Below are 22,429 nucleotides of genomic sequence, written 5' to 3' on the forward strand. Positions count from 1 at the left end.
CAGCGCCTGGAGTGGCTATAAAGGCCAATACTAGAGTGACAGACTCTTCCACAGGTGCTGCAGATAAAATTGGTTGTCAGGGCTGTTTCGCAGTTGGCTCTCTCATTGCGCTTCTGTCTTTTTTACTGCCAACTGCTAAGTCTCTTCGACTCGCCACACTTTAGCCCCGCCTTTATGGCTGCCTGCCAGCTCTGGCGATCACTGGCAACTGACTCCCACGACTTGTGATCAATGTCACAGGACTTCACGTCGCGTTTGCAGACGTCTTTAAAGCGGAGACATGGACGGCCGGTGGGTCTGATACCAGTGGCGAGCTCGCTGTACAATGTGCCCTTGGGGATCCTGCCATCTTCCATGCAGCTCACATGGCCAAGCCATCTCAAGCGCCGCTGACTCAGTAGGGTGTATAAGCTGGGGATGTTGGCTGCCTCGAGGACTTCTGTGTTGGAGATACGGTCCTGCCACCTGATGCCAAGTATTCTCCGGAGGCAGCGAAGATGGAATGAATTGAGACGTCGCTCTTAGCTGACATACGTTGTCCAGGCCTCGCTGCCGTAGAGCAAGGTACTGAGGACACAGGCTTGATACACGCGGACTTTTGTGTTCCGTGTCAGTGTGCCATTTTCCCACACTCTCTTGGCCAGTCTGGACATAGCAGTGGAAGCCTTTCCCATGCGCTTGTTGATTTCTGCATCGAGAGACAGATTACTGGTGATAGTTGAGCCTAGGTAGGTGAACTCTTGAACCACTTCCAAAGCGTGGTCGCCGATATTGATGGATGGAGCATTTCTGACGTCCTGCCCCATGATGTTCGTTTTCTTGAGGCTGATGGTTAGGCCATCCGTTGCAGGCAGCCGCAAACCTGTCGATGAGATTCTGCAGACACTCTTCAGTGTGAGATGTTAATGCAGCATTGTCAGCAAAGAGAAGTTCCCTGATGAGGACTTTCCGTACTTTGGTCTTCGCTCTTAGACGGGCAAGGTTGAACAACCTGCCACCTGATCTTGTGTGGAGGAAAATTCCTTCTTCTGAAGACTTGAACGAATGTGAGAGCACAGGGAGAAGAAAATCCCAAACAGTGTAGGTGCGAAAACACAGCCCTGTTTCACGCCACTCAGGATAGGAAAGGGATCTGATGAGGCGCCGCGATGCTGAATTGTGCCTTTCATATTGTCATGGAATGAGGTGATGATACTTCGTAGCTTTGGTGGACATCCGATCTTTTCTAGTAGTCTGAAGAGACCACGTCTGCTGACGAGGCGAAAATATTTGGTGAGATCAATGAAAGAAACGTAGAGGGGCATCTGTTGTTCGTGGCATTTATCCTGTAGCTGATGAAGGGAGAACAGCATGTCAATGGTTGATCACTCTGCTCGAAGGCCACACTGTGCCTCAGGGTAGACACGCTCGGCCAGCTTCTGGAGCCTGTTTAAAGCGACTCGAGGAAGACTTTCCCCACTATGCTGAGCAGGGAGATTCCACGGTAGTTGTTGCAGTCACCGCGGTCACCTTTGTTTTTATAGATGGTGATGATATTGGCATCGCACATGTCCTGAGGTACTGCTCCCTCATCCCAGCACAGGCAAAGCAGTTCGTCGAGTGCTGAGAGTATAGCAGGCTTAGCACTCTTAATTATTTCAGGGGTAATGCCGTCTTTCCCAGGGGCTTTTCCGCTGGCTAGAGAATCAATGGCATTACTGAGTTCCGATTTTGTTGGCTGTACGTCCAGCTCATCCATGACTGGCAGAGACTGGGCTGCATTGAGGGCGGTCTCAGTGACAACATTCTCCCTGGAGTACAGTTCTAGGTAGTGCTCAACCCAGCGGTCCATTTGCTTGCGTTGGTCAGTGATTGTGTCCCCTGATTTAGATTTGAGGGGGGCGCTCTTCTTGATGGTTGGCCCAAAAGCTCTCTTAATGCCATCATTTTCATGGCACCATTACTGAGACCAGCTTTCAATTTCAGAATTTTTTGTAATTTAAAATCCACCAGCAGCCATGGTGGGATTTGAACTAGGTCCCCAGGGCATTAGCCTGGGCCTCTGGATTACTAGTTTAGTGACATTACCACCACACCACTGTCTCTCCCTAACAGTTCATTTACTGCACGACATCACATAACCTTTAGTCCTGTTAATCATGGACACTCATTGTTCTAGGGATACTGCGGTGTTCAACCAGGATTGAAATGGCACAGTTGACCTCAGAAGCATGTGCCAGTTCAGTTCCAGTCAAGTTTCGAGAGCAGGTTAGAGTGTGAAAGAATGAGAGTCATAAAATAATTAAAGTGACAGAGGAAATAGATTATTTAACAATTACTATGTACAGTAGATACAAATATCCATGTAGAAAACTGCTAGGTTGTTATCCAAGTACAGTTTCTTTTGGGCCTCCTTATCTCGAGAGACAATGGATACGCGCCTGGAGGTGGTCAGTGGTTTGTGAAGCAGCGCCTGGAGTGGCTATAAAGGCCAATTCTAGAGTGACAGGCTCTTCCACAGGTTCTGCAGAGAAATTTGTTTGTCGGGGCTGTTGCACAGTTGGCTCTCCCCTTGCGCCTCTGTCTTTTTTCCTGCCAACTACTAAGTCTCTTTGACTCACCACACTTTAGCCCCGTCTTTATGGCTGCCCGCCAGCTCTGGCGAACGCTGGCAACTGACTCCCACGACTTGTGATCAATGTCACAGGATTTCATGTCGCGTTTGCAGACGTCTTTAAAGCGGAGACATGGACGGCCGGTGGGTCTGATACCAGTGGCGAGCTCGCTGTACAATGTGTCTTTGGGGATCCTGCCATCTTCCATGCGGCTCACATGGCCAAGCCATCTCAAGCGCCGCTGACTCAGTAGTGTGTACAAGCTGGGGATGTTGGCCGCCTCGAGGACTTCTGTGTTGGAGATACGGTCCTGCCACCTGATGCCAAGTATTCTCCGGAGGCAGCGAAGATGGAATGAATTGAGACGTCGCTCTTGGCTGACATACGTTGTCCAGGCCTCGCTGCCATAGAGCAAGGTACTGAGGACACAGGCCTGATACACTCGGACTTTTGTGTTCTGTGTCAGTGCGCCATTTTCCCACACTCTCTTGGCCAGTCTGGACATAGCAGTGGAAGCCTTTCCCATGCGCTTGTTGATTTCTGCATCGAGAGACAGGTTACTGGTGATAGTTGAGCCTAGGTAGGTGAACTAGGTACCTAGGTAGGTATCCAAGTACAGTAGAAGAGAAAAAAAAAGATAGAAAAAAAAGAGAACTTGTATTTACATAACGCCTTTCAGGCCTCGGGGCAAAGCACTTTACAGCTACTGTTGGACTTTGAAGTGTAGCCACTGTTGGCTTGCAGAAAATGAAGACTGTGCTAGATTGCATCTACCCTGGATGATAAAAGAGACTGGGAGGAAATGGCTATTGGCATGAAAATTTCTTTGGGTACTGGAGAGGTTCTGTATGATTGGAACCCTTTCACCTGTCAAGTGCTTTCTCCACTTAACTCCTCCAGGACATAATTTGTACTGTAAATGAAACAGAGGGTGCTTTTGTAAGATGTAGTGTCAGACTGCAGGGAAGGGATGTTCAGTGCTGTATGGCTGGGATCAGGGCTCCGGTTTCTGTTGAATACAATCCACACAAATGACCTGGATGCAGAAGCTACATGTCGGCTTAACAAATTTTCAGATGACACAAAATCGGGGCAGCAGCAGGGTCTTAGTTCACAAGAGAATTTAGATCAGTTACACAAATACAAAATAAAATTTAATGCTGGAAAATGCATATCAGGCAAAAAGTAATGGCATAGGCATGCAATGAAGGGAACAGACTTAGAGCACAGGAATGACATTTGAATTGTCACCATTAGTGTCAAGACAGTTTGCAGATGCAATCACAAAGAAAAACAATTAGGATATTGGGATAACATCCAGTGCAATGCAAGTCTACAGAGTTGGTGCAGAGTTTTATAAATCTGCTGGTCAGACCACAGTTGGACTGCTGTGCACAATGTCAGTTGGCATTCTCCAGTAAAAATCAGACATGCCTTGGAAGCGATGCACAAAAGAATAGCCTGAAATATAAAATGGATGACCTGTGAGGAAAGATGAGAGAAGCTTACAGTCTAGTGTGGAGGTGATGAAAAAGCCTTGTCCTGGTATATGAAGTATTAGAGGCCAGAGATAAGAGGGACCTAGAATATCAGTTCAAGGTGTCAGGCTGGTAAACCCAAATGAAAACATAAAAATTAGCGCAAGTAAACTGAAAAACACAGACCTCAGAATAAATCTTTGACTCAAAACAAAGATAAATATTTACAGTAATCTACTGATGGAGGTGATAGGTCAAAGGCAGTAGGGCACTCTAATGCAGTTAGATGGCAAGCTGGGAGAAGTGAAGTATAGAGGACAGAGCTTCAATGGATTGAACAGTTTTTCTTGTCATTACATTTTCTTGGGTACTGCCACAAAAAAATTAAAATGAGACTACACATTCATATTTGTAATAACTATTTGACTTTTTAAACGGGAAAAAATGAAGAGAAGCTCTCTCAGTTCCTTTCATATCTTTTTAAGTAGTGGACAGAGAATGGTGAGGGTAGAAAGATATTTTTGACGTGTTAACTAAAATGTTCCAAATGAACTAATAGTTCTCCTCCAGGTTGCTTGAGCAAATGGATTGAAAAGGCATAGGAGATATTGGTTAAAAAGAAACAAACTTAAGATTATTCTTAGTGAAAATGGGAAAATTTAAATCATGAAAAGTTAAAAGTTCTGTGCTTTTTCATGTGTTTTGAGAACTGGAAAATCTGTATGAGACTCAACTTGCATAGTTCTGTTTTATAGTCTCTGCATTGAATTGTGAAATGAAGCAATCTTCTTTTCTTAGCAGTTGCTGCAGGCTATTAACAATTTTACCTGGTCTACGTTGTAGAATCCAAAACAGCAACTAGCAGCTACCAGCAACCTTGAACTTTGAAAGAAACTTTTATTTTATTCAGAAATACATGGTCTGTCTAATAAAAAACACAGCTTATTCTATTACCCCAGTTACTAATTGTTCATGAGGAGACTGGACTGGTGCTAGTCTTGATCGAGTGCAGCCTCATCACCCTCTCATCATTTCTGTAATTTAAAAAAAATCTACCCCTTCCCCATAGGTTTCTTTTCTATTTTCTTTCAATTTTGTTTCTCCCAGCTCCTTTGTTTTTTAACGTTGTTTCCCCATTTCAGTTTACCTCTATTCTGCCCTATTTTATCTCTCATTTTCTTGTTAGTTTTCTTTAGTTGGCTCCACTGACATGGTTTCTCTTTTTATATGGTCTTTATTTCTGTTTGGCTTACTGTCCCCTTGCAATTTTCCATCTATTCTTGTTCCATGCCTGCTCAACTCCTGACTCTCTCCATCTTCTACTCTACTCTTGGTATAATCTTTCAGATTTGATCTTGCTATTTCTCTGCTCTTCATCTGCTAGCTCTCTTCCTCAAATGAAAAGTTCTCTGCTGGATTAATTTGAATGCAGCAAGATAAGATCTCATCTAGATAGATTCAATCACTAGTCCAGATCAATTCATCACTGTGAAGCCTGACAGAATGGGCTTGATTCAATACGATTGCATGCACTCAGACTGATACAATATTCTAAGTTCAATGCAAATGTATACAGTAACATGTCATTCTAGGTTAATACCATAGCACTACATGTTGCATGCCACTTCAGAACCAGAGTAGCCGCTATTCAGTGCAATAGTGTGCAGCGCGAGACAGTGTTTTGAATGGATCCATTAAATGCAGCACAATGTGCAGTTTTGGATTAATGTGGTAGTGTGCAGTGTGACACAGTATATTCATTTAATTCAATAGTATGCTCCATATTAGTCATAGAGAGATACAGCACTGAAACAGGCCCTTCAGCCTACTGAGTCTCAAACTACAGCTTTATGCATATTGCAAACACAGTAAAAGAACATTAATACAACACAAATTTTATGTGCAGTCAAATCTTAATTCAAAAGTTGAAAGCAGTACAGCATTAGAACATTAGATCTTGTTCAGGTTTAAATTATTAAAAGGATTTATTTCAGAAAGGGTGAACAAGCAAATATTCAATGGTAGTGTATTACACATATATCTGACACAGTTGAAATCCTTCTGTAAAGCTCCTTGAAAGGAAAACAATCAAAGGTCACAATTTAATGCCAATCCATTCTTTGGTAAAACGATTTTATATGTTCAGTGTTTCTTTCCTTGTATTTCAGATTGCTGTGAAAGAATAAACCACAGTGCACTATTCTCTTGGAAATTCCAAATTGACCCACAGATTCAAGTAATTCATGAGAACTGTTACTTAGGTTTCCTGGATAGGAATAACCAATGGCTATATATAGAAACAACTAACTGTTAGCCACAAAACAGATAAATCACACAGCCTGCGCTTGCTGGTCAGTAGCTTGGTTCCTCTCTACAACTTTCATGACAATGGAGCAAAACTTGAAATGTTGACTTCAAATTCAGCTTGTTCCAAGATTCTGGCTACAGCTGGCTTCTAAGTTCCTCATATATTTGGTCAGGATATCGCAACCTTGGGGTCATATGTGACCCAGAGATATCAACCACATATCCCCGCCATCACTAAAAGCACCTATTTCCAACTCTGTAACATCGTCTGACTCCGCCCTGCCTCAGCGCATCAGCTGCCAAAACCCACCCTAATCCATGCCTTTGTTACCTTTAGACTTATATTATTTCAAAGAAATCCCGGCCTCTCACGTTCAACCCTCCGTAAACATGAGGTCACCCAAAACTCTGCTGTCCGTGTCTTCACTCACACCAAATAACATTCATCCATCACTCCTGTGTTTACTGACTTAGATTGGCTCCCTTGATTTTAAAATTCACCTCCTGGTTTTCAAATTCTTCCGTGGCCTCGCCCCCTCTTTACCTCTGTAATCTCCTCCAGCCCGATAAACCTCCAAGATACCTGCGCTCCTCTAATTCTGGCCTCTTAAGCATGCCCAATTTTAATCATTCCACCACTGGGGAACGTGCCTTCATCTGCCCGGGCCCTAAACTCTAGATTTCCCTCCCTAAACCTCTGTCTCTCTAGCTCTCTTTTAAGACACTCCGTAAAACCTGTCTTTTTGACCAAGCTTTTGATCATCTGCCCTAGTATTTCCTTATGTGGCTCAGTGTCATATTTTCTTCCATAAAGCTCCTGTAAAGCACCTTGGGACATTTTATTACACTAAAGGTGCTATATAAATGCAAGTTGTTGTTAATTTAAAAGGAAAATCACAGTGCCAAAATAGATAAACAGAAGGGACTTATATAAAATGAAGACAACCCCTCCAATATTTCATGCAAGCACATTTTGCTTTGCCAATATGAAAGCATATCATGCATCCCTATGGTTTACATTAGAAACACTTACTCTGCTGTACCTTTACATGTCACAGGCCAATATTCAGGTCCGTTTATGTTGACAGCTTTATTGGGCTGTGTCAGCTTTTGCTAGTTTCCTAGGTTGGCATATATGCTGCACTGGGGGTTGAGTGTGGGTTAAGTGGCACTGGCCAAATTTAAACTTAAAGCTGAACTCAAAGCTTGTGCAATTTAGTGATGGGAGAGAGTTGCTTGGGATACAGATCTCACCAACAATTTTCCCCAGGCCATGTGAGCCGACACAGACGTGGCTTAGTCTTGATCTTGCAAATGTTCCCTGCTGATGCTCCACCTGACCTGGGACTGGAGGAGTATTTCTGTGCTGAGCTGAATGCTAAGGTCTCTTTGTACTGAGTCATTGCAGGATGTACTGGTCGCATTGAGAGGAGAGTTTGAGGCCATCACTTCAATGTCGGAGTCCCACTCCACTCCCACCATCACTGTGGCTGTCTCCATTTTGCTGGGGTCCTCTGAACAGGCGATCACCTGGCAAGGGCACATTGCTGATTTAGATATTTAAATTAGGGTCCTATGATGTCAGGAGGATTCCGATGCCATTTTAGGACTGAACTGGGTGAAGCACTAACTGTATGCAGTCCATATGGCATCAACTGGCGGTAAGGCCAAAGTGGCCATCACTAAGACTGCCCATTTCCATCTTCATAACATCGTCTGACACCATCACTGCCTCAGCTTATCTGCTGCTGAAACCTTCAGCCATGTCTTTGTTACCTCGAGACTTGACTATTGCAATGCACACCTGGCCAGCTTCCCACGTTGAACCCTCTGGAAACTTGAGGTCATCCAAAACGCTGCTGCCCATGTTGTCATGGAGAGTTGTTTTTGTTGGTTAAAAACTAAGGGGGTCTGTATGCCTTTAAGACTGAGAGGAGTTTTTTTTTCTCTCTCTCTCTGGGAATAGTGAGTGCGAGCTGCAAGCCTGTTTCTTGGCAGCTTCAAGAGAGATGAGGTCATATGCTGCATTGTATCAGCTTCTGTGTAAAACTGGCTGAAATCGGTTTGTTCTGGCAGTCCTGAAGGAAAATTTGTCCCTCTCATCAGAAAATCTACATTGGCCGAAAGGCTGTATTTTGCCTAAAGAGGAAAATGCCCCTGGAAAAGAATCTTTGCGTTGTTGGAGGTAGTAAATCCTTTTTACTTCCAGTCTCTGAGAAGTCTCTGCCTCAGGAGTGACTTTCTTCTGCCTTTTGTGTTTCTAGGGTTTCTGGAATTCTCAGGAAAGTTTCCACTGTTAAACTGCTAATTCAAAATCTAAATAGACCTGTCGAAAGATCTGTGTGATGCTTTCTGTAGCTGAATTGCCTTGAATGCATATCCATTACAGACTGTTCAGTCACCTGGAGACTTTGAGTGGCATCTGACTATTCACCTCTGGAACACCTCAGCAATGTGGGAAAACCACCCACCAGGACTTACAACCCAGTTAATTTTATTATTTCTAAGAGTCAGCTCTGATTTCAAAACATATTAAAAAAAAACGTTCACTGTTGGTTTTTGAATGTATGTATGTGTGCATGAGGGTTAGGAGGAATAAGAAGTTATAAAGTCTTTTCAGACATAGACTTATCTCAATATTGTTTAAGATTTAGTTTATGAATAAATAGTTAATTTGTTGTTGTTTAAAGAAACCTGGTTTGGTGTATTTTATTCTGGGGGTTAATAAAGTGTTTAATATGGCTAGTTTCCGGAAGGTGGGAAACTTTACTAATATGCTATGACCTGTGGAGTGTTGGGACTGAATTAACAGTGCATTACTCCTGCCCCGGTCATAACAATGTCATTACTCACACCAAGTCCCACTTACCTGTCACTCCCGTGCTTGCTGACTTAGTGGCTCCGGATCAAGCAACTCTTTGATTTTAAAATTTTCATCCTTGTTTTCAACTCCCGCTAGGGTCTTGCCCCTTCCTATCGCTGTAACCTCCAGCTCACTGCCCTTGAAAGACCTGCCCTCCTCCAATTCTGGCCTCTTGAGCTTCTTCAGTTTTAATCGCTCCATCATTGGTAGATGTGCCTTCAGCTGCCAAGACCCTAAGCTCTGGAATTCCCTCCCTAAACCTTTTCATCTCTCTACCACTCTTTCCTCCTTTAAGACACTCCTTAAAACCTAGCTCTTTAACTGAGCTTTTGGTCATCTGCTGTAATATTACCTTATGTGGCTCGGTGCTACATTTTGTTTGATAATGTTCCTGTGAAGTGTCTTTAAAGGCACTATATAAATACAAGCTTCTGTAGTTAGTGTAGGAGCCCAAAACTAAGTAGGTCTTCATTTTTGTGGGGCTGGGAGGAGCTGGGGTGCCATTTTCTTTTTTAAATTGCACTTTTTGAAGCTCGAAGACATCGTTCGATTAGACAGTACAAATCTAAATGTGAGAATGGAGCCACAGGAACTGCCTTGGCCTAACATGCATGTAGTCTAATAAAAATATTGCAGCTCTCTCATCAAATAAAAAAAAATCTCTTTGCTTTTCAAAGAAAAGGTACTTCATTCTAGTCACTATAGATTCAGTGTCACTTCAGGAGACTGGAAGTTGAAAACTGCTGATCAAATATTTTCTAAGATTTTAATCTTTCTTACAAAAAAATGTGTGTTTAGGCTGCAAAATTGAAAGTGCTGTTATCTTGGAATGAAGGATTACTTTTTAATAAGTAGAGCGGAAAAATAATTTAAATTATGATCAATCTGTCAGAGTGCTTTAATGGTTTTCAGAAATCCGTTCAGACTCGAAGGAAAATACAAGCTTATTCAGCAGGTAATAGATCTCGGAGAGTTTTAAATAACAATTTATATCAACACCAGGGGGGAAAAAATATACACATTTACTGAGGCTTGAAAGGGTTCAATCACCCCTCTGTTCCTACCTGTGAGTGAGGGACTTTGTAGGGGTATGTAGGCAGGTGTGAAATGACTTTATTTGTTAGGTCAACCATTACTTACTGAACATTCTGGACTATCAGTGGTCCCCAACTTGCTCCAATAATCCAAATCCTCTCCTTCTTCTGCACCCTCCCTGTGCTGTAGGGATACCCAACTATGAGCTTCTAGTTCTGCAGACCCTGGTAAGTGAGTGCCTTCGTGTAAGGAACAGATACCTTCTATGATGCCTAACTCCAACCTAACCTCTTCCATGTCTTCATCCTCTTCCTCTTTATAACATCAAAATAAAGGGATTTCTCAATGGGAATACATGTTGAGAGGGAAATGCAATATATGGAGCACAGTTGAGTAAAATGTAACAGCAAATGTCCTGATTCAACCCCAAAGTACTATTAAGATTGCAATACAGACAAAGAAGCACTAACTTTCATTGTCGGCACACAAAATGGCCTCTTCAGTGGTATACATCTCAGCGACACCTTGCTGCAGCTTGTACCATCAATGATGCAGTGGTGCTAGCTATTGGGATAGGAATGGGGTGAAAACTGATGGGAATGGGGTGGAGGGGTTAACAATACCTCCTAGACTGCAGTTAAATGTGACAAAGCAGGATCATGGCAGACCTTAAAGGGAACTGGCAGTTTATTGGGAGGAGAATGCAGATGCAGTTTTTATGTGACAGTAACATTTTATCGTCTACCACCACAACCAAATCTACCATAAAAATGCTGGGTAATTCAGGAGAATACTGGCCACCATTTCCTCCAAGTAACGGTGAGAAAGACCACAGGAGTGTCCCTCATACAATACTTAACATCTTATATCCGGTGCATGTTTCCCTCTAGTGCCATACACCTTCCTGTAGAATTTACATCTCCTTACACTTTACTGATAACATTCACAAAACAATGCATCCTTTAACTCACCTCGAGGAACACCGTGGAAGATGGACTAGCACTATATTAAAAATCTTGTCAGTGTCACACTTATTTTCTGTCACCTTTGTGTATTTTCTGACTCACAATGGGCAATGCCATGGATTAAGTTAGATTAGCTATACAGATAAATTGTCCTGGTGCTAATTATGCCCTGAATGGGAAGTGCTTCATAATTTAATACTCAAACGGTTTTAACTGTGCTGTGTTGGTGTATTGGGCTAGCAGTATAGAGCTCCCGCTGGGTGTTTAATAGTTTGCTCTAAACTCATGCCTGTGCTCTAAGATATAAGCCGATGAAAGCATCTTTGAGTGGTCGAATCTCCTTGAAACCAGAAGCTTTATTGCCCACTACTGCCCTTTTAAAAATCAGGGTGTGCATCAAGGACCCTGTTCATGTTTTGTTGAATTGAAACCAGCTGTTTAATAATTTGTATTACTGAAATGAAATAAGCTTTCATCGAAAATCTAATCTTTGCAGGAAATACCAAAAAAAAATTGAAGTGGAGATAGACACTCTGCTTTGTGATTCTGCTTCCTTTCTTTTCTCCAATTCTCCAAAGGCTTCTGGTGGTCTTGCCTTTTCTTATGCCCCAATTAGATGGAGGAGTCTTGTCACTGGCAAACCTTTTTCCCTTGATAATTTCAATTCTGTGCTGCATGCAATCCCATTATGGTGAAGCAGCAGACAACTACCTAATTAAACTTAACTCTCATCATCTTTAGAACTTCCCTGGTTCATTCAGAGCAAGTGAGTTCATGCAGAGCCCTGCTCTTCTCCCCTTTATCAATCGTGCAGCAGTTTTGTCTTATTAGGCTACTCGTCCCAAAGAGGCAATCTTCAGTAAATAAACCTTGGTATTAAACCTGGATCAGTTACATTAAGGCTTCCTGTGTTTCAGCCTCTGTATTCTGTGCACTCAAAGTATAAAAACTGGTGAAATTATGTTGATTTTCTTTTCTCTGGCTATTCAGTATGAGCTGTGCTAATAATGCAGATTGTCCACTGCCTAGGTGGACATTCATGGTCTTTCATCCAAGCTTGGAGATGTATCCTCAAACAATACCTTTATCATGGAAATGCCACGATATTATAATTAAAAAACTGCAAATTTTAAAGCACCCAGCAGAAAACAAGAAGTAAGACATTCTCATGCTTGAAAATAAAATCATTGAATCATACAGCACAGAAAGAGGACATTCGGCCCATGTGCCTGTTTGCAAATATAATTGTTCATGCTCTAGTAGTTGAGTCGTTTGTCAGTAGCATGATTTTTTTTTAAGCAACCTAAACAAATCTGAAAGCAGTGGTGTTATGAACCGGAATGTACTACCTGAAAAGGAGGTGGAAGCAGAATCAATAGTATCTTTCAAAAGGGAACTGGACATTACTTGAAAAAACTATGGGAAAGGAGCAAAAGCAGTGGGATTAATTGAATAGCTCTTTCAAAGAGTTGGCACAGGCACAATGGGCCAAATGGCCTCTTTCTGTGCTGTATGATTCAATGATTTTATTTGCAAGCATGAGAATGTCTTACTTCTTGTTCTATGTCGGGTGCTTTAAATTTGCTGTGGTTTAATTATAGTATTGTGGAATTTACACTTAACTGTATTGTGATAGGATACATCTCCAAGCTTGGATGGAAGACCATCAATGTCCACTCAGGGAGTGGACAATCTTCATTATTAGCACAGCTCATACTGCAGAGGCTATGAATTCTAAGTCAGCCTGTCATGACATAAGTGCTCGACTCTGCCCCATTTGATTCACTCACACTGCTTGTGAGATCACATTTTACATTGCGTAGTACGCAGATCGCCTGCTCCCTCAACCTTCGCCACTGGGGACTGCTGTTTATCGTTTGAATTGCTAACAGATTGCTATCTCATTGTGAAGATTCCACCAAGTATGAGCCAGTGAGATATCCCACACTGTGACATGGTGGATTTGGAGATAACGTATAGGATTCTGATGTTTCATATCATTGTATGCTGAGTATCCTCTGGAAGTCAGAACCTTTTCACCACGACATTGGTTTGATTACCATAACATATGCCGTTGAATCAACAGCTTTTGAGATGGCTAAGCAGTAAATACACTGTCATACATTCTTCCTACATCTTCACTGGGGTGAAATAGTGTTATTGCCAGAGCCACTTTGAAAACAAAAATGAGTGAGGGGAAACAAAAAATCTGGATCTGTGAGTTATAAGCATGTTTTTGCAATTCAGCACTTGCAGCAACATCTAGTAGGGTTTGAAGTCTAATGGTATTACGATTGACTGTTTTATTCAGTAGGCTTTATGTGCAGACCCAAATGCAAATTGAGTTTAAATATGCCTAACTAATCACTAACAAAAATAATCTGTTTAATTCAGAATGACCTTGCATTCAGGCCAATGAACTGTGCTCACAAATAAACCCCATAATCCTTGCAGTTTTTAAAACATGATTTGTTACATTTCCCTTATTATTTCTACATTCACCTGTGTTATTATATTTGTGCTTGACTGTTCCAATTATGACTATTACATTTAAGCAGTCATGAGTGGGCCAATCAATAGCAGTACTTGGAGTTACAGGCTAGAAATCCAGACAGACACTCACAAGCCAGAAGGCATGCAATGAATTTAAAGCCATGTGATGGAATAATTGCCTTTCATTCCCTTCTTGTTTTTCTCTATTTTCTATAACATTGCTCAGTAAAAGATTGATGCGCATATATTCTCTCTGAATAAATGTCTGCACTGGAGAGCACAAGTTAATTTTGAATAACGAAAGCCATCTTAGTCCATCCATCCAGTAAGCCAGCGCTACCTTCCACTCTGTTGCAGTTTAAATTGGTTTATAAATGCTTTCAGTGTGTTCACCTCCACTATCCTATCTGGGAGTCCATTCCACTCTCTGCATGAAGAACTTCCTGGGATCAGTCCTCAATTTGCTGTCTACTAGTTTGAACTTGTGTCCACTTGTCCTACTATCACAATTCAATTTAAAATAATGGGCCGGATTTTGCGGTGCCGAGAACAGTGAAACGTTCAACATTCGCTGCTACTGGATGTCGGAGAGGCCCTGCAACTTCCAGAGCATAACGGCACAAATCTGAAAGTCGCGTTGGGCTAACCAACGCAAGTCCCGAGGGTTCAGTACTTCTAAGACCAAGTATGGCATTAGAGTGAATTTGGGCTAACTGCCTACTAATTACAAATTAATAACATTAAAAAATTTTAGACCTGGTATATCCAGGCATCAAGGGGCCTCCTCTCAATTATCAAATACTTAATGAAGAGGCCCACACCAGACAAGATCTTTTAAATGTTAAAAATGGATGGATTTTTTTTTTAAACATGAAACCATTTAAAAATCTGATCAATCCTGTTAAAAAGTAAAATCTATGACTTTTTGCATGATTTATTAGACTTTTCAAATATCTGTTTTTAAAATGATCTATCTGATCAAAGTTTTATGTTTAAAATTTTAATTTTGTAAAATTAATCACGACTACGAAATCTGATTTTCCTATGCCTTTTCACTGAAGCAGCTGCTTTATACAGTTTTTGTGGTGCAGTGACTGGAAGCCATGCTCACAACTTCCTGCTTTTTTTAACCTGCGCTACACAGTGCTTCTAGGCCTCGCTGCAGCTGACACTGCAGGGAATCCAAAATTCTCGCCATGGAGCTCACAGGAGGTAGGCAGGTAGAGTAATTCGACGCCAGCGGCAAGCACCGCCGACTGCGAAATCTGGACCAATGTTTTCACTCCCTTAACTACTTGATTTACTTCGCTTCAGAGATGAAAAAGTTCAAATTTTGCTAATCTTTCCGCATAACTCAGACATTTGACCCCAGAGATCATCTCTGTGGCTCCTCTCTGTATTGCCTCCAACACAAGAGTAGCCCATCTGTGTCTCAGTGACATGAGCTTGGCAAAGTGCTGATTCGGTCTGACCAGAACATTGCATAGCTTGAATCTTCTGCTGACTTGTATTGCTTTGGTTCCATAGTTTAATGTTCTAAGGAGTTTGCTGTTTGTTGAATGTTAAAAACACTCAGATTCCTCGGTCTCTTTCGAATTCATCCTTAAATATTTAAACACATTCATTGCATATGGGTGATGTCCATTTTCCCTTCCTCCCGCAGTACTTTTCACTTGTCCACACTAATTTTAATAATAATCAAGGAAAAAAATCAATGGAGACTTGGAGTGTTAATTACAGATAGCCAGCCTGGATCTGTAGAAGGCAGATTGTGCTAGACAAATCTAATTGAATTTTTTGATGATGTAACAGAGAAGATTCATAAAGGAAATATGGTGGATGTTGTCTATATGAATTTTCAGAAAGTGTTTGATCAAGTAGCACATAAAAGCTGGTTATCAAAATTGAAACTCAAGGAATAGGAGGAACAGTGTCGAACTGGATAAAAAATTGGCTTAAGGACAAAAAACAGCAAGTCGTGGTAAAGGGATGTTTTTCAGACTGGAGGATGGTAGACAGTGGTGTTCCCCAATGGTCAGTGCTGGGACTATTGCCTTTTTTGATATATATAAATGACTTGGATCTTGGAATACAGAGTAGAATTTAAAAATTTGCCGATGGCAGCAAACTTGGAGGTGCGGCAAACAGTGAGGATGATATGAACTGCCTGCAACAGGACATAGATAGATGTGCTAGCAGAATGGGCAAACAAGTGGCAGAAGGAATTCAATACTGACAAGTGTGATGTGATGCATTTTGGCAGAAGGAATAGGGAGAGTTCTAAAGAGTGTGCAGGAACAGAAGGACCTGGGAGTGCATGTGCATCGATCTTTGAAGGTGGCAGGACATATTGAGAAAGTGGTTAGCAAAGCATATGGGATCCTGGGCTTCATAAATAGAGACATTGAGTACAAAAGCAGGAAAGTTATGTTGAACCGTTCTAAAGCTCTGGTTAGGTCCCAACTGGAATATTGCGTCCAGTTCTGGTCACCACATTTTAGGAAGAATGTGAGGGTCCTTGAGATGGTGTAGAGGGGATTTACCAGAATGGTTCTGGGGATGGGGGATTTTAGTTACAAGGTTAGTTTGGAAAAGCTGGGGTTGTTCTCCTTAGAGCAAAGGATATTGAGGGGAGATTTAATAGAAATGTACAAGATTATGACAGGCATAGATAAGTTAGACAAGGAAAATCTGTTGCCATGAACTAATGTTACAAAGGATGCAGGGGGAATGTGAGGAAGAATTTTTTTACGTAGCGGGTGGTAATGACCTGGAACTTGCTGCCACAAGGGTGGTAGAAGCAGAGACAGTCAATGATTGCAAAAGGAAATTTGATGGGCACTTGAAGGAAATAAACTTGCAGGGCTACAGGGACTAGGTGTGGAAGTGGGACTGATTGGATTGCTCCATGGAGAGCTGGCATGGACTCGATGGGCCAAATGGCCTCCTTCCGTGCCGTAAATGATTCTATGACTCTACCTTTGTTCTTCGCACTAACATATTTTGTCTAACTCATTCTGTAATCTCTGGGCTGCCCCTTCAATTCCACTCACCCTCCTGGCTGGTATCCTCTCTTAATTTGACTACTTTGCACTCAGTTTCTGAATCTAAGCTGTTGATATAATTGAGAAACAGTTGTGGTCACAGTACCAATCTGTGAGTGCACCCACTCAGTACCTTCCTCCATAATTCCACAAACACGTACTCTTCAAGTTACTTATCCATTCACCAATTTGACCCTAAATTATTACAACTTTAAGTTTAGTAAAAGGCCTTCTCTGTGAAAGACCATCTCATACATAACTAAGTCAGTAATTTTGCCTGGACTATATCTGGGGAAGGGCATATTGCTCATGCTTTCCTTATTGGTTGAGAATATTAACTATTTTTTGCTCATCCTCTATTTCACACCCATTTACACCCTTTTTGGTTCTTACCTCTTCTCTGACTGTCCTCTCACTCTTGAAGTACTGAAAAAGCAGCTTACTGTTTGGTGTCTTCAGCTACTGATGGTTTTCTAGGTCTTTCTTTACCCATCTGATCACCTTTCTAATATGTCTCTGCATGTTCCAGTATTCATCTCAAGTGAAACCCCATCTCTTCCCTGTCGGATTGGTGCAAGTCGGCATTTCCCTTGATTTCAGTTCATTCGTTTATGGTCCATTTAGTGTCAAGTTTCTTCAATTTGAGCTAGCTAATTCTCATCCATGTATTTATCTTGCCCTGAACGTCCTGGACTGAGGAGGCGGGAACAAAGACTTGGCTCAGCTTGGGTGGTGCAGTGGAGGTGGTAAAGAGGACGCAGGGGCACGACCTTGCTCCACTAGGTCTCCCCCCTTTCTAGCCACAGCCAAAAATTGTTTTTCATCCCGACATTATTTAATGGGGTAGGCTGTCTGGTGTTGGCCAAGTGCTGTGTGTATCTGGCGGTGGGGGCAGCATCACTGGAGAAAAAGTAACACATTGTACACATTTCCTGTAGTATAGGAAATATGAGAACTGTGTGCAGTGACACATCATTTTACAACTTCTCATTGCTATGTGAATGCTTTTATATATAGAACTGGACATGAAATTTCCTAGTGATACGCTGTGCATTGTTTTACAAGTAACCTATATCAATACGACCACACCCAGAGCCACCCACGGAAGGGAAACCGATCTGATAAGATTCATACTCACTAAGTCATTTGTTTCACCTAAAGCCCTGGTGTGCATAGCCTTTTCTATTCTTCTAGCAAGAGCCAGCACTTACTCCATTCTGTGCTGTAAACTTCCAGGTTTCTATACAGTGAATTGTCTAGGATTTGAGGTTATGCCAACTTCTCCTTTGCTGCTGGTTCTGAAATTCAGCTGTAAAATGAATTGCTGTTGCAAGCAGTAGCATATAACAGTAATCAAGATTGTTCTTTGCTTGTTAATGGGCAGTCCAGAAAGTTTTTGCTGGATACAGAGAGATATTTTCTCTTAAGATAGCTGGTGGTGTTTCTTTGTTGTTCTGTTTGCCTCTATCCTTTCTTTGATGCATATTATTTTTGTTGATGATACTGTATTTCCTTTATCATATCTTGTACGGATTTAAATCTTCCTACGCTATTCCTTCTCCGTTCACTTTTCTGATTGAACATGAATCCATAAAGTGCTATGAGATAGGCAGTTTCAGACTGAAGTCAGATTCGATGAGATCACCCATACTAAGCATTATTCTATTCATAGGTCTATCACCAATGTCAAGGCTACCTGAATATGACACAGGAACAGTACTTGCTGAAGCTATGTCTAACTAGAGCTACTGTGTTACACATCTGCAACCAGCTTTAGGAATACCAGCAGTCAAGCTCCACCATCAAAATGCACTGCCAATAGAAAATAAGATCACCACTGCCCATAAATTTTTTCTCACAATCATAACACAACATATATATTAATCAGCTTGCTGTCCACTACTGTCCACACAAATTGGCTTAAGGACAGAAAACAGCGAGTCACAAATGTTTTTTTTTCCATTGGAGAATGACAGACAGTGGCCTAAGGGTCAGTGCTAGAACCATTGATTTTTTGATATATATATATATAAATGACTTGGATATTGGAATACAGAATAAAATTTCAAAATTTGCTGATGATACCAAACTTGGAGATGTGGCAAACAGAGAGGATGTTACCAATCAACTGCAACAAGGCATAGATAGGCCAGCAGAATGGGCAGACAAGTGGCCGATGGAATTTAATACAGAGAAGTATGAGGTGATGCATTTTGGCAGAAGGGATAGGGAGCAGCAATACAAACTAAATGGCACCGTTCTAAAGTGTGTGCAAGAACACAGGGACCTGGGGGTTCATGTGCATCGATCTTTGAAGGTGGCAGGATATATTGAGAGAGTAATTAGCAAAACATATGGGAGCTTAGGCTTCATAAATAGAGGTATTGAGTATAAAAACAGAGAAGTTATGTTGAATCTCTATAAAGTTCTGGTTAGGCCACAACTGGAGTATTGCATCCAGTTCTGCTCACCAGACTTTAGGAAGGATGTGAGGGCCCTTGGGATGGTGCAGAGGAGATTTACCAGAATGGTGCCGGGGAGGGGGGATTTTAGTTACAAGGTTAGGTTGGAAAAACTGGCTTTGTTCTCCTTGGTGCAAAGGAGATTGAGGAGAGAACTGATAGAGGTTTGCACGATTATGACCGGTTGAGATAAGGCAGACAAAGAAAAGCTGTTCCCATTACCTGATGGTACAAGGATCAGGGGACACCAATTTAAAGTTTTGGGCAAGAGATGAAGGAGGTATGTGAGGAAGAACTTTTTTACGCAGCGTGTTGTAATAACCTGGAACTCGCTACTTACGAGGGTGGTAGAAGTGGACAGGATAAATGATTTCAAAAGGAAATTGAATAGGCACTAGAGGAAAATAAACTTTCAGGGCTACAGGGATAGAGGGGGGAATGGGATTGACTGGATTGCTCTGCAGAGAGCCAGTATGTACTTGCTGGGCTGACTGGCCGCCTTCCGTGCCATAAAGACTCTACGGCTCTATGACACATCAGGAAGATATAAACACCTTATTTTATCATGTAATCATCATCAACATTCACCGCTCCTTCCCCCCAAAACTGCAGAGGAAGACTGCCTTGTACCACAATCTTGGTTTCCTGAGATCCACACACAGTCTGGGGGCTTATATCAACTGCAAGAGATTCCATCATCTATGATGTACACATAGTTTGTGAAAGTCACCGAGAGGCAGCTTAATTATGACAATGACCAGCTCAATATAAACATACTTGCCCTCTCATCTTCACCATTCTGAAATCTGAAACTTTTTTTACCTTTTCATTTAACCCTTTATTAACAAGTTTCCGGACATATAAACCTCTGGAAGGGGTCGGATCCCCTGCCACATGCTCATTGGTCCTTCAGCTTCTGCAGGCAGCCAATTGCAGACTTCACAATGGTGGCTGAGGTGTTGTAAGTCCAAACAGCTCCAGCCACCATTTCCATGCAGAATCCAAAATGTCAGATACCGACCACCCTCTGCTTCAACTTAGTCTTCCCGCAGAAGAAGCAGGTGTATTTGGTGTGTTGGCTGATAATTTTTTTTCCACTATTTTGCAGAGCGAGGCTCCAGAGTGGTTCCATATTTCTCCATAATCCCGACCTTCATGGTGCTCTTTGCCATTTTCCCGGGTAGGAGTTCTGATGAAAGGTCATCGACCTGAAACATTAACTCTGTTTCTCTCTCCACAAATTCTGCCAGATCTGCTCAGTATTTCCAGCACTCTCTGCTTTTAGTTCAGATTTCCAACATCTGCACTATTTTGCTCTTGTAATTAGCTGCAGTTGCCCGAGATACCAGGTTCTGTCACTGCCATTAGTTTTGGAGAGCTGGGTAGGATGACTCTTTCTGTTGCCAGTTGTTAAGTAGTAGATATAAAAGGAAACAGGAATCACATTATGGGCAACTCCACAGGCAAGGATCCTCCTGTATTGCTGTGATGTTATCAATAACTTCCCACCCAAGACAAGGATTTGATATTTAGTGCACAAACCTTGTACACATTTCCCAGAGACATGAACAGTATCATCATTCTTCAGATTATACCAGATTGTGTCACAGGTTGAAAACAAATCCCCTGGTCAACACCTCAGGTGAATGGCAGAAAACTGATGTTCAATTAACCTGACAAGCATTAACCTGGATTTGAAATCTTTATATTTTAGTTACATACCCTTGGAATATTGCCATACTGGGTTCCTCATTAATTTATCTATTCCAAGTACACTAAGAACACCTTTGCATCTTCTCAGTCAGGAAATACAATAGAAAGGATAACCGTAAGTAAATTAGATTTTGTGACTATGTTTGATGTTGAAATAATTTCGATCCAAGATGTAAGGTTAGGGAAGGTCCTGTGGGGTCAATTAATCTTCACTACTTTTATCTTGGAAGAAGGAGGGGGAGGAGTAAACAATATAAATTTCTGTTCACAACTGTCAGAAATGCCAATTCCATGAAATACATTTTATACTCTGACACAATGAACTTTCTGCTGCTATTTTAAAGGAAAGGGGTAAACGTCCATTCATTAAGCAGTTCCTTTTATATTTCAGGGTTATTACATTGTTCCATCATTGGATGAAATATGAATGAACTTTTTGTTGGCATCAAGGGTTACCAGGTCAGAGTGTGGATTGGGTGGAGGATTAAGACTCCTGGTATCTTAGCCCAGTGATAGGAAGGGGGCAGACATACAGTAGATGGGGTGCAGAGACAGTCAGCCTTTGAATGATATTCATTTCACTAGGCATCCTCACAGCCATTAGAGCGGAGACCCCATGCTAGTGAATGGCTGCGTTCATAAAGGGCCATTTGCAACCTTAACTTCAATTCATTTTGTCGCAATTTGATGAGTTTATCAGATGATCAAGCAATTAGAATTCATTTTGACATTGAGAACATTCTAACTCCTTTTAATCTAGATTTATGTATCAATCATGCGATATTAACTTTTGATGCTGGCTAAAAAAATAAGGAGCTGATTAACCAACATCATACTCACTTTCAATGTTGTTGAGAGTTGCTTTCATGCATCTCTTACCTTCAGCAGAATAGCAGACCGATCCACCACAGCTTTTGCGACGAGTTGGCAGGTCAAGTCAAAATACTCAGCAGGTTTAACTTCTGAGAGTTTGATGGTTGGCTTGTGGATAGAAAGGTTTGCATTTGCCCATCTGCGCAGTTCCTCCACAGTTTGTTGGTCAGTGGCAGTGTACTTGTATGATTTGCTGGATGCCCGTGGTTTCATGGGTGCTCCTGGAGTTCCATCGAATACCAAAGCTGAGAAACCAGCAGTGTTGATGGCCTGGAGCTCTTTGTTGAATTCTTGTATCTATACATGGATAATGCAACAAAGATTTAGTACCACTGTCAGTTTTGTTACTTTGCCAATTTACTAATTAGACAGACCAGCGGACCCCAATTGGCCCAAGTAACAGAATCCTCCTCTGTATTGCTCAGTTGGATGGTCAGTAAGTGGAACAGATTAGCGGCACCGATGGTGGAACAAGAAACCTTTACAGGTTTCAAGAAGGGTCGAGACAAACACGACTTAGTAGAAATGTCCCGAGGGAATAGAATGCAGAGCATGATTAGATGGACCAAAGGTCTTTGCCTGAAATTATTGCTATGCTACCA

The 22,429-nt window shown here is 41.8% G+C and overlaps 1 protein-coding gene and 1 pseudogene across 3 annotated transcripts in view; both read right to left on the reverse strand.

Annotated features, from left to right (window-relative positions):
* pot1 (protection of telomeres 1 homolog) overlaps positions 1-22,429 on the reverse strand; it is a 399,782-nt gene that overhangs the window by 87,901 nt on the left and 289,452 nt on the right. For all 3 annotated transcript variants that reach the window (XM_068050910.1, XM_068050911.1, XM_068050912.1), the window contains exon 9: positions 21,834-22,124. In XM_068050910.1, coding sequence (XP_067907011.1) covers positions 21,834-22,124 — 291 coding nt within the window. The remainder of the gene's footprint in view (positions 1-21,833; positions 22,125-22,429) is intronic.
* LOC137379696 (large ribosomal subunit protein eL43-like) lies at positions 20,140-20,413 on the reverse strand (annotated as a pseudogene).

The sequence above is a fragment of the Heterodontus francisci genome, chromosome 18 (genome assembly GCF_036365525.1).
Source record: "Heterodontus francisci isolate sHetFra1 chromosome 18, sHetFra1.hap1, whole genome shotgun sequence".
Lineage (NCBI taxonomy): Eukaryota > Metazoa > Chordata > Chondrichthyes > Heterodontiformes > Heterodontidae > Heterodontus > Heterodontus francisci.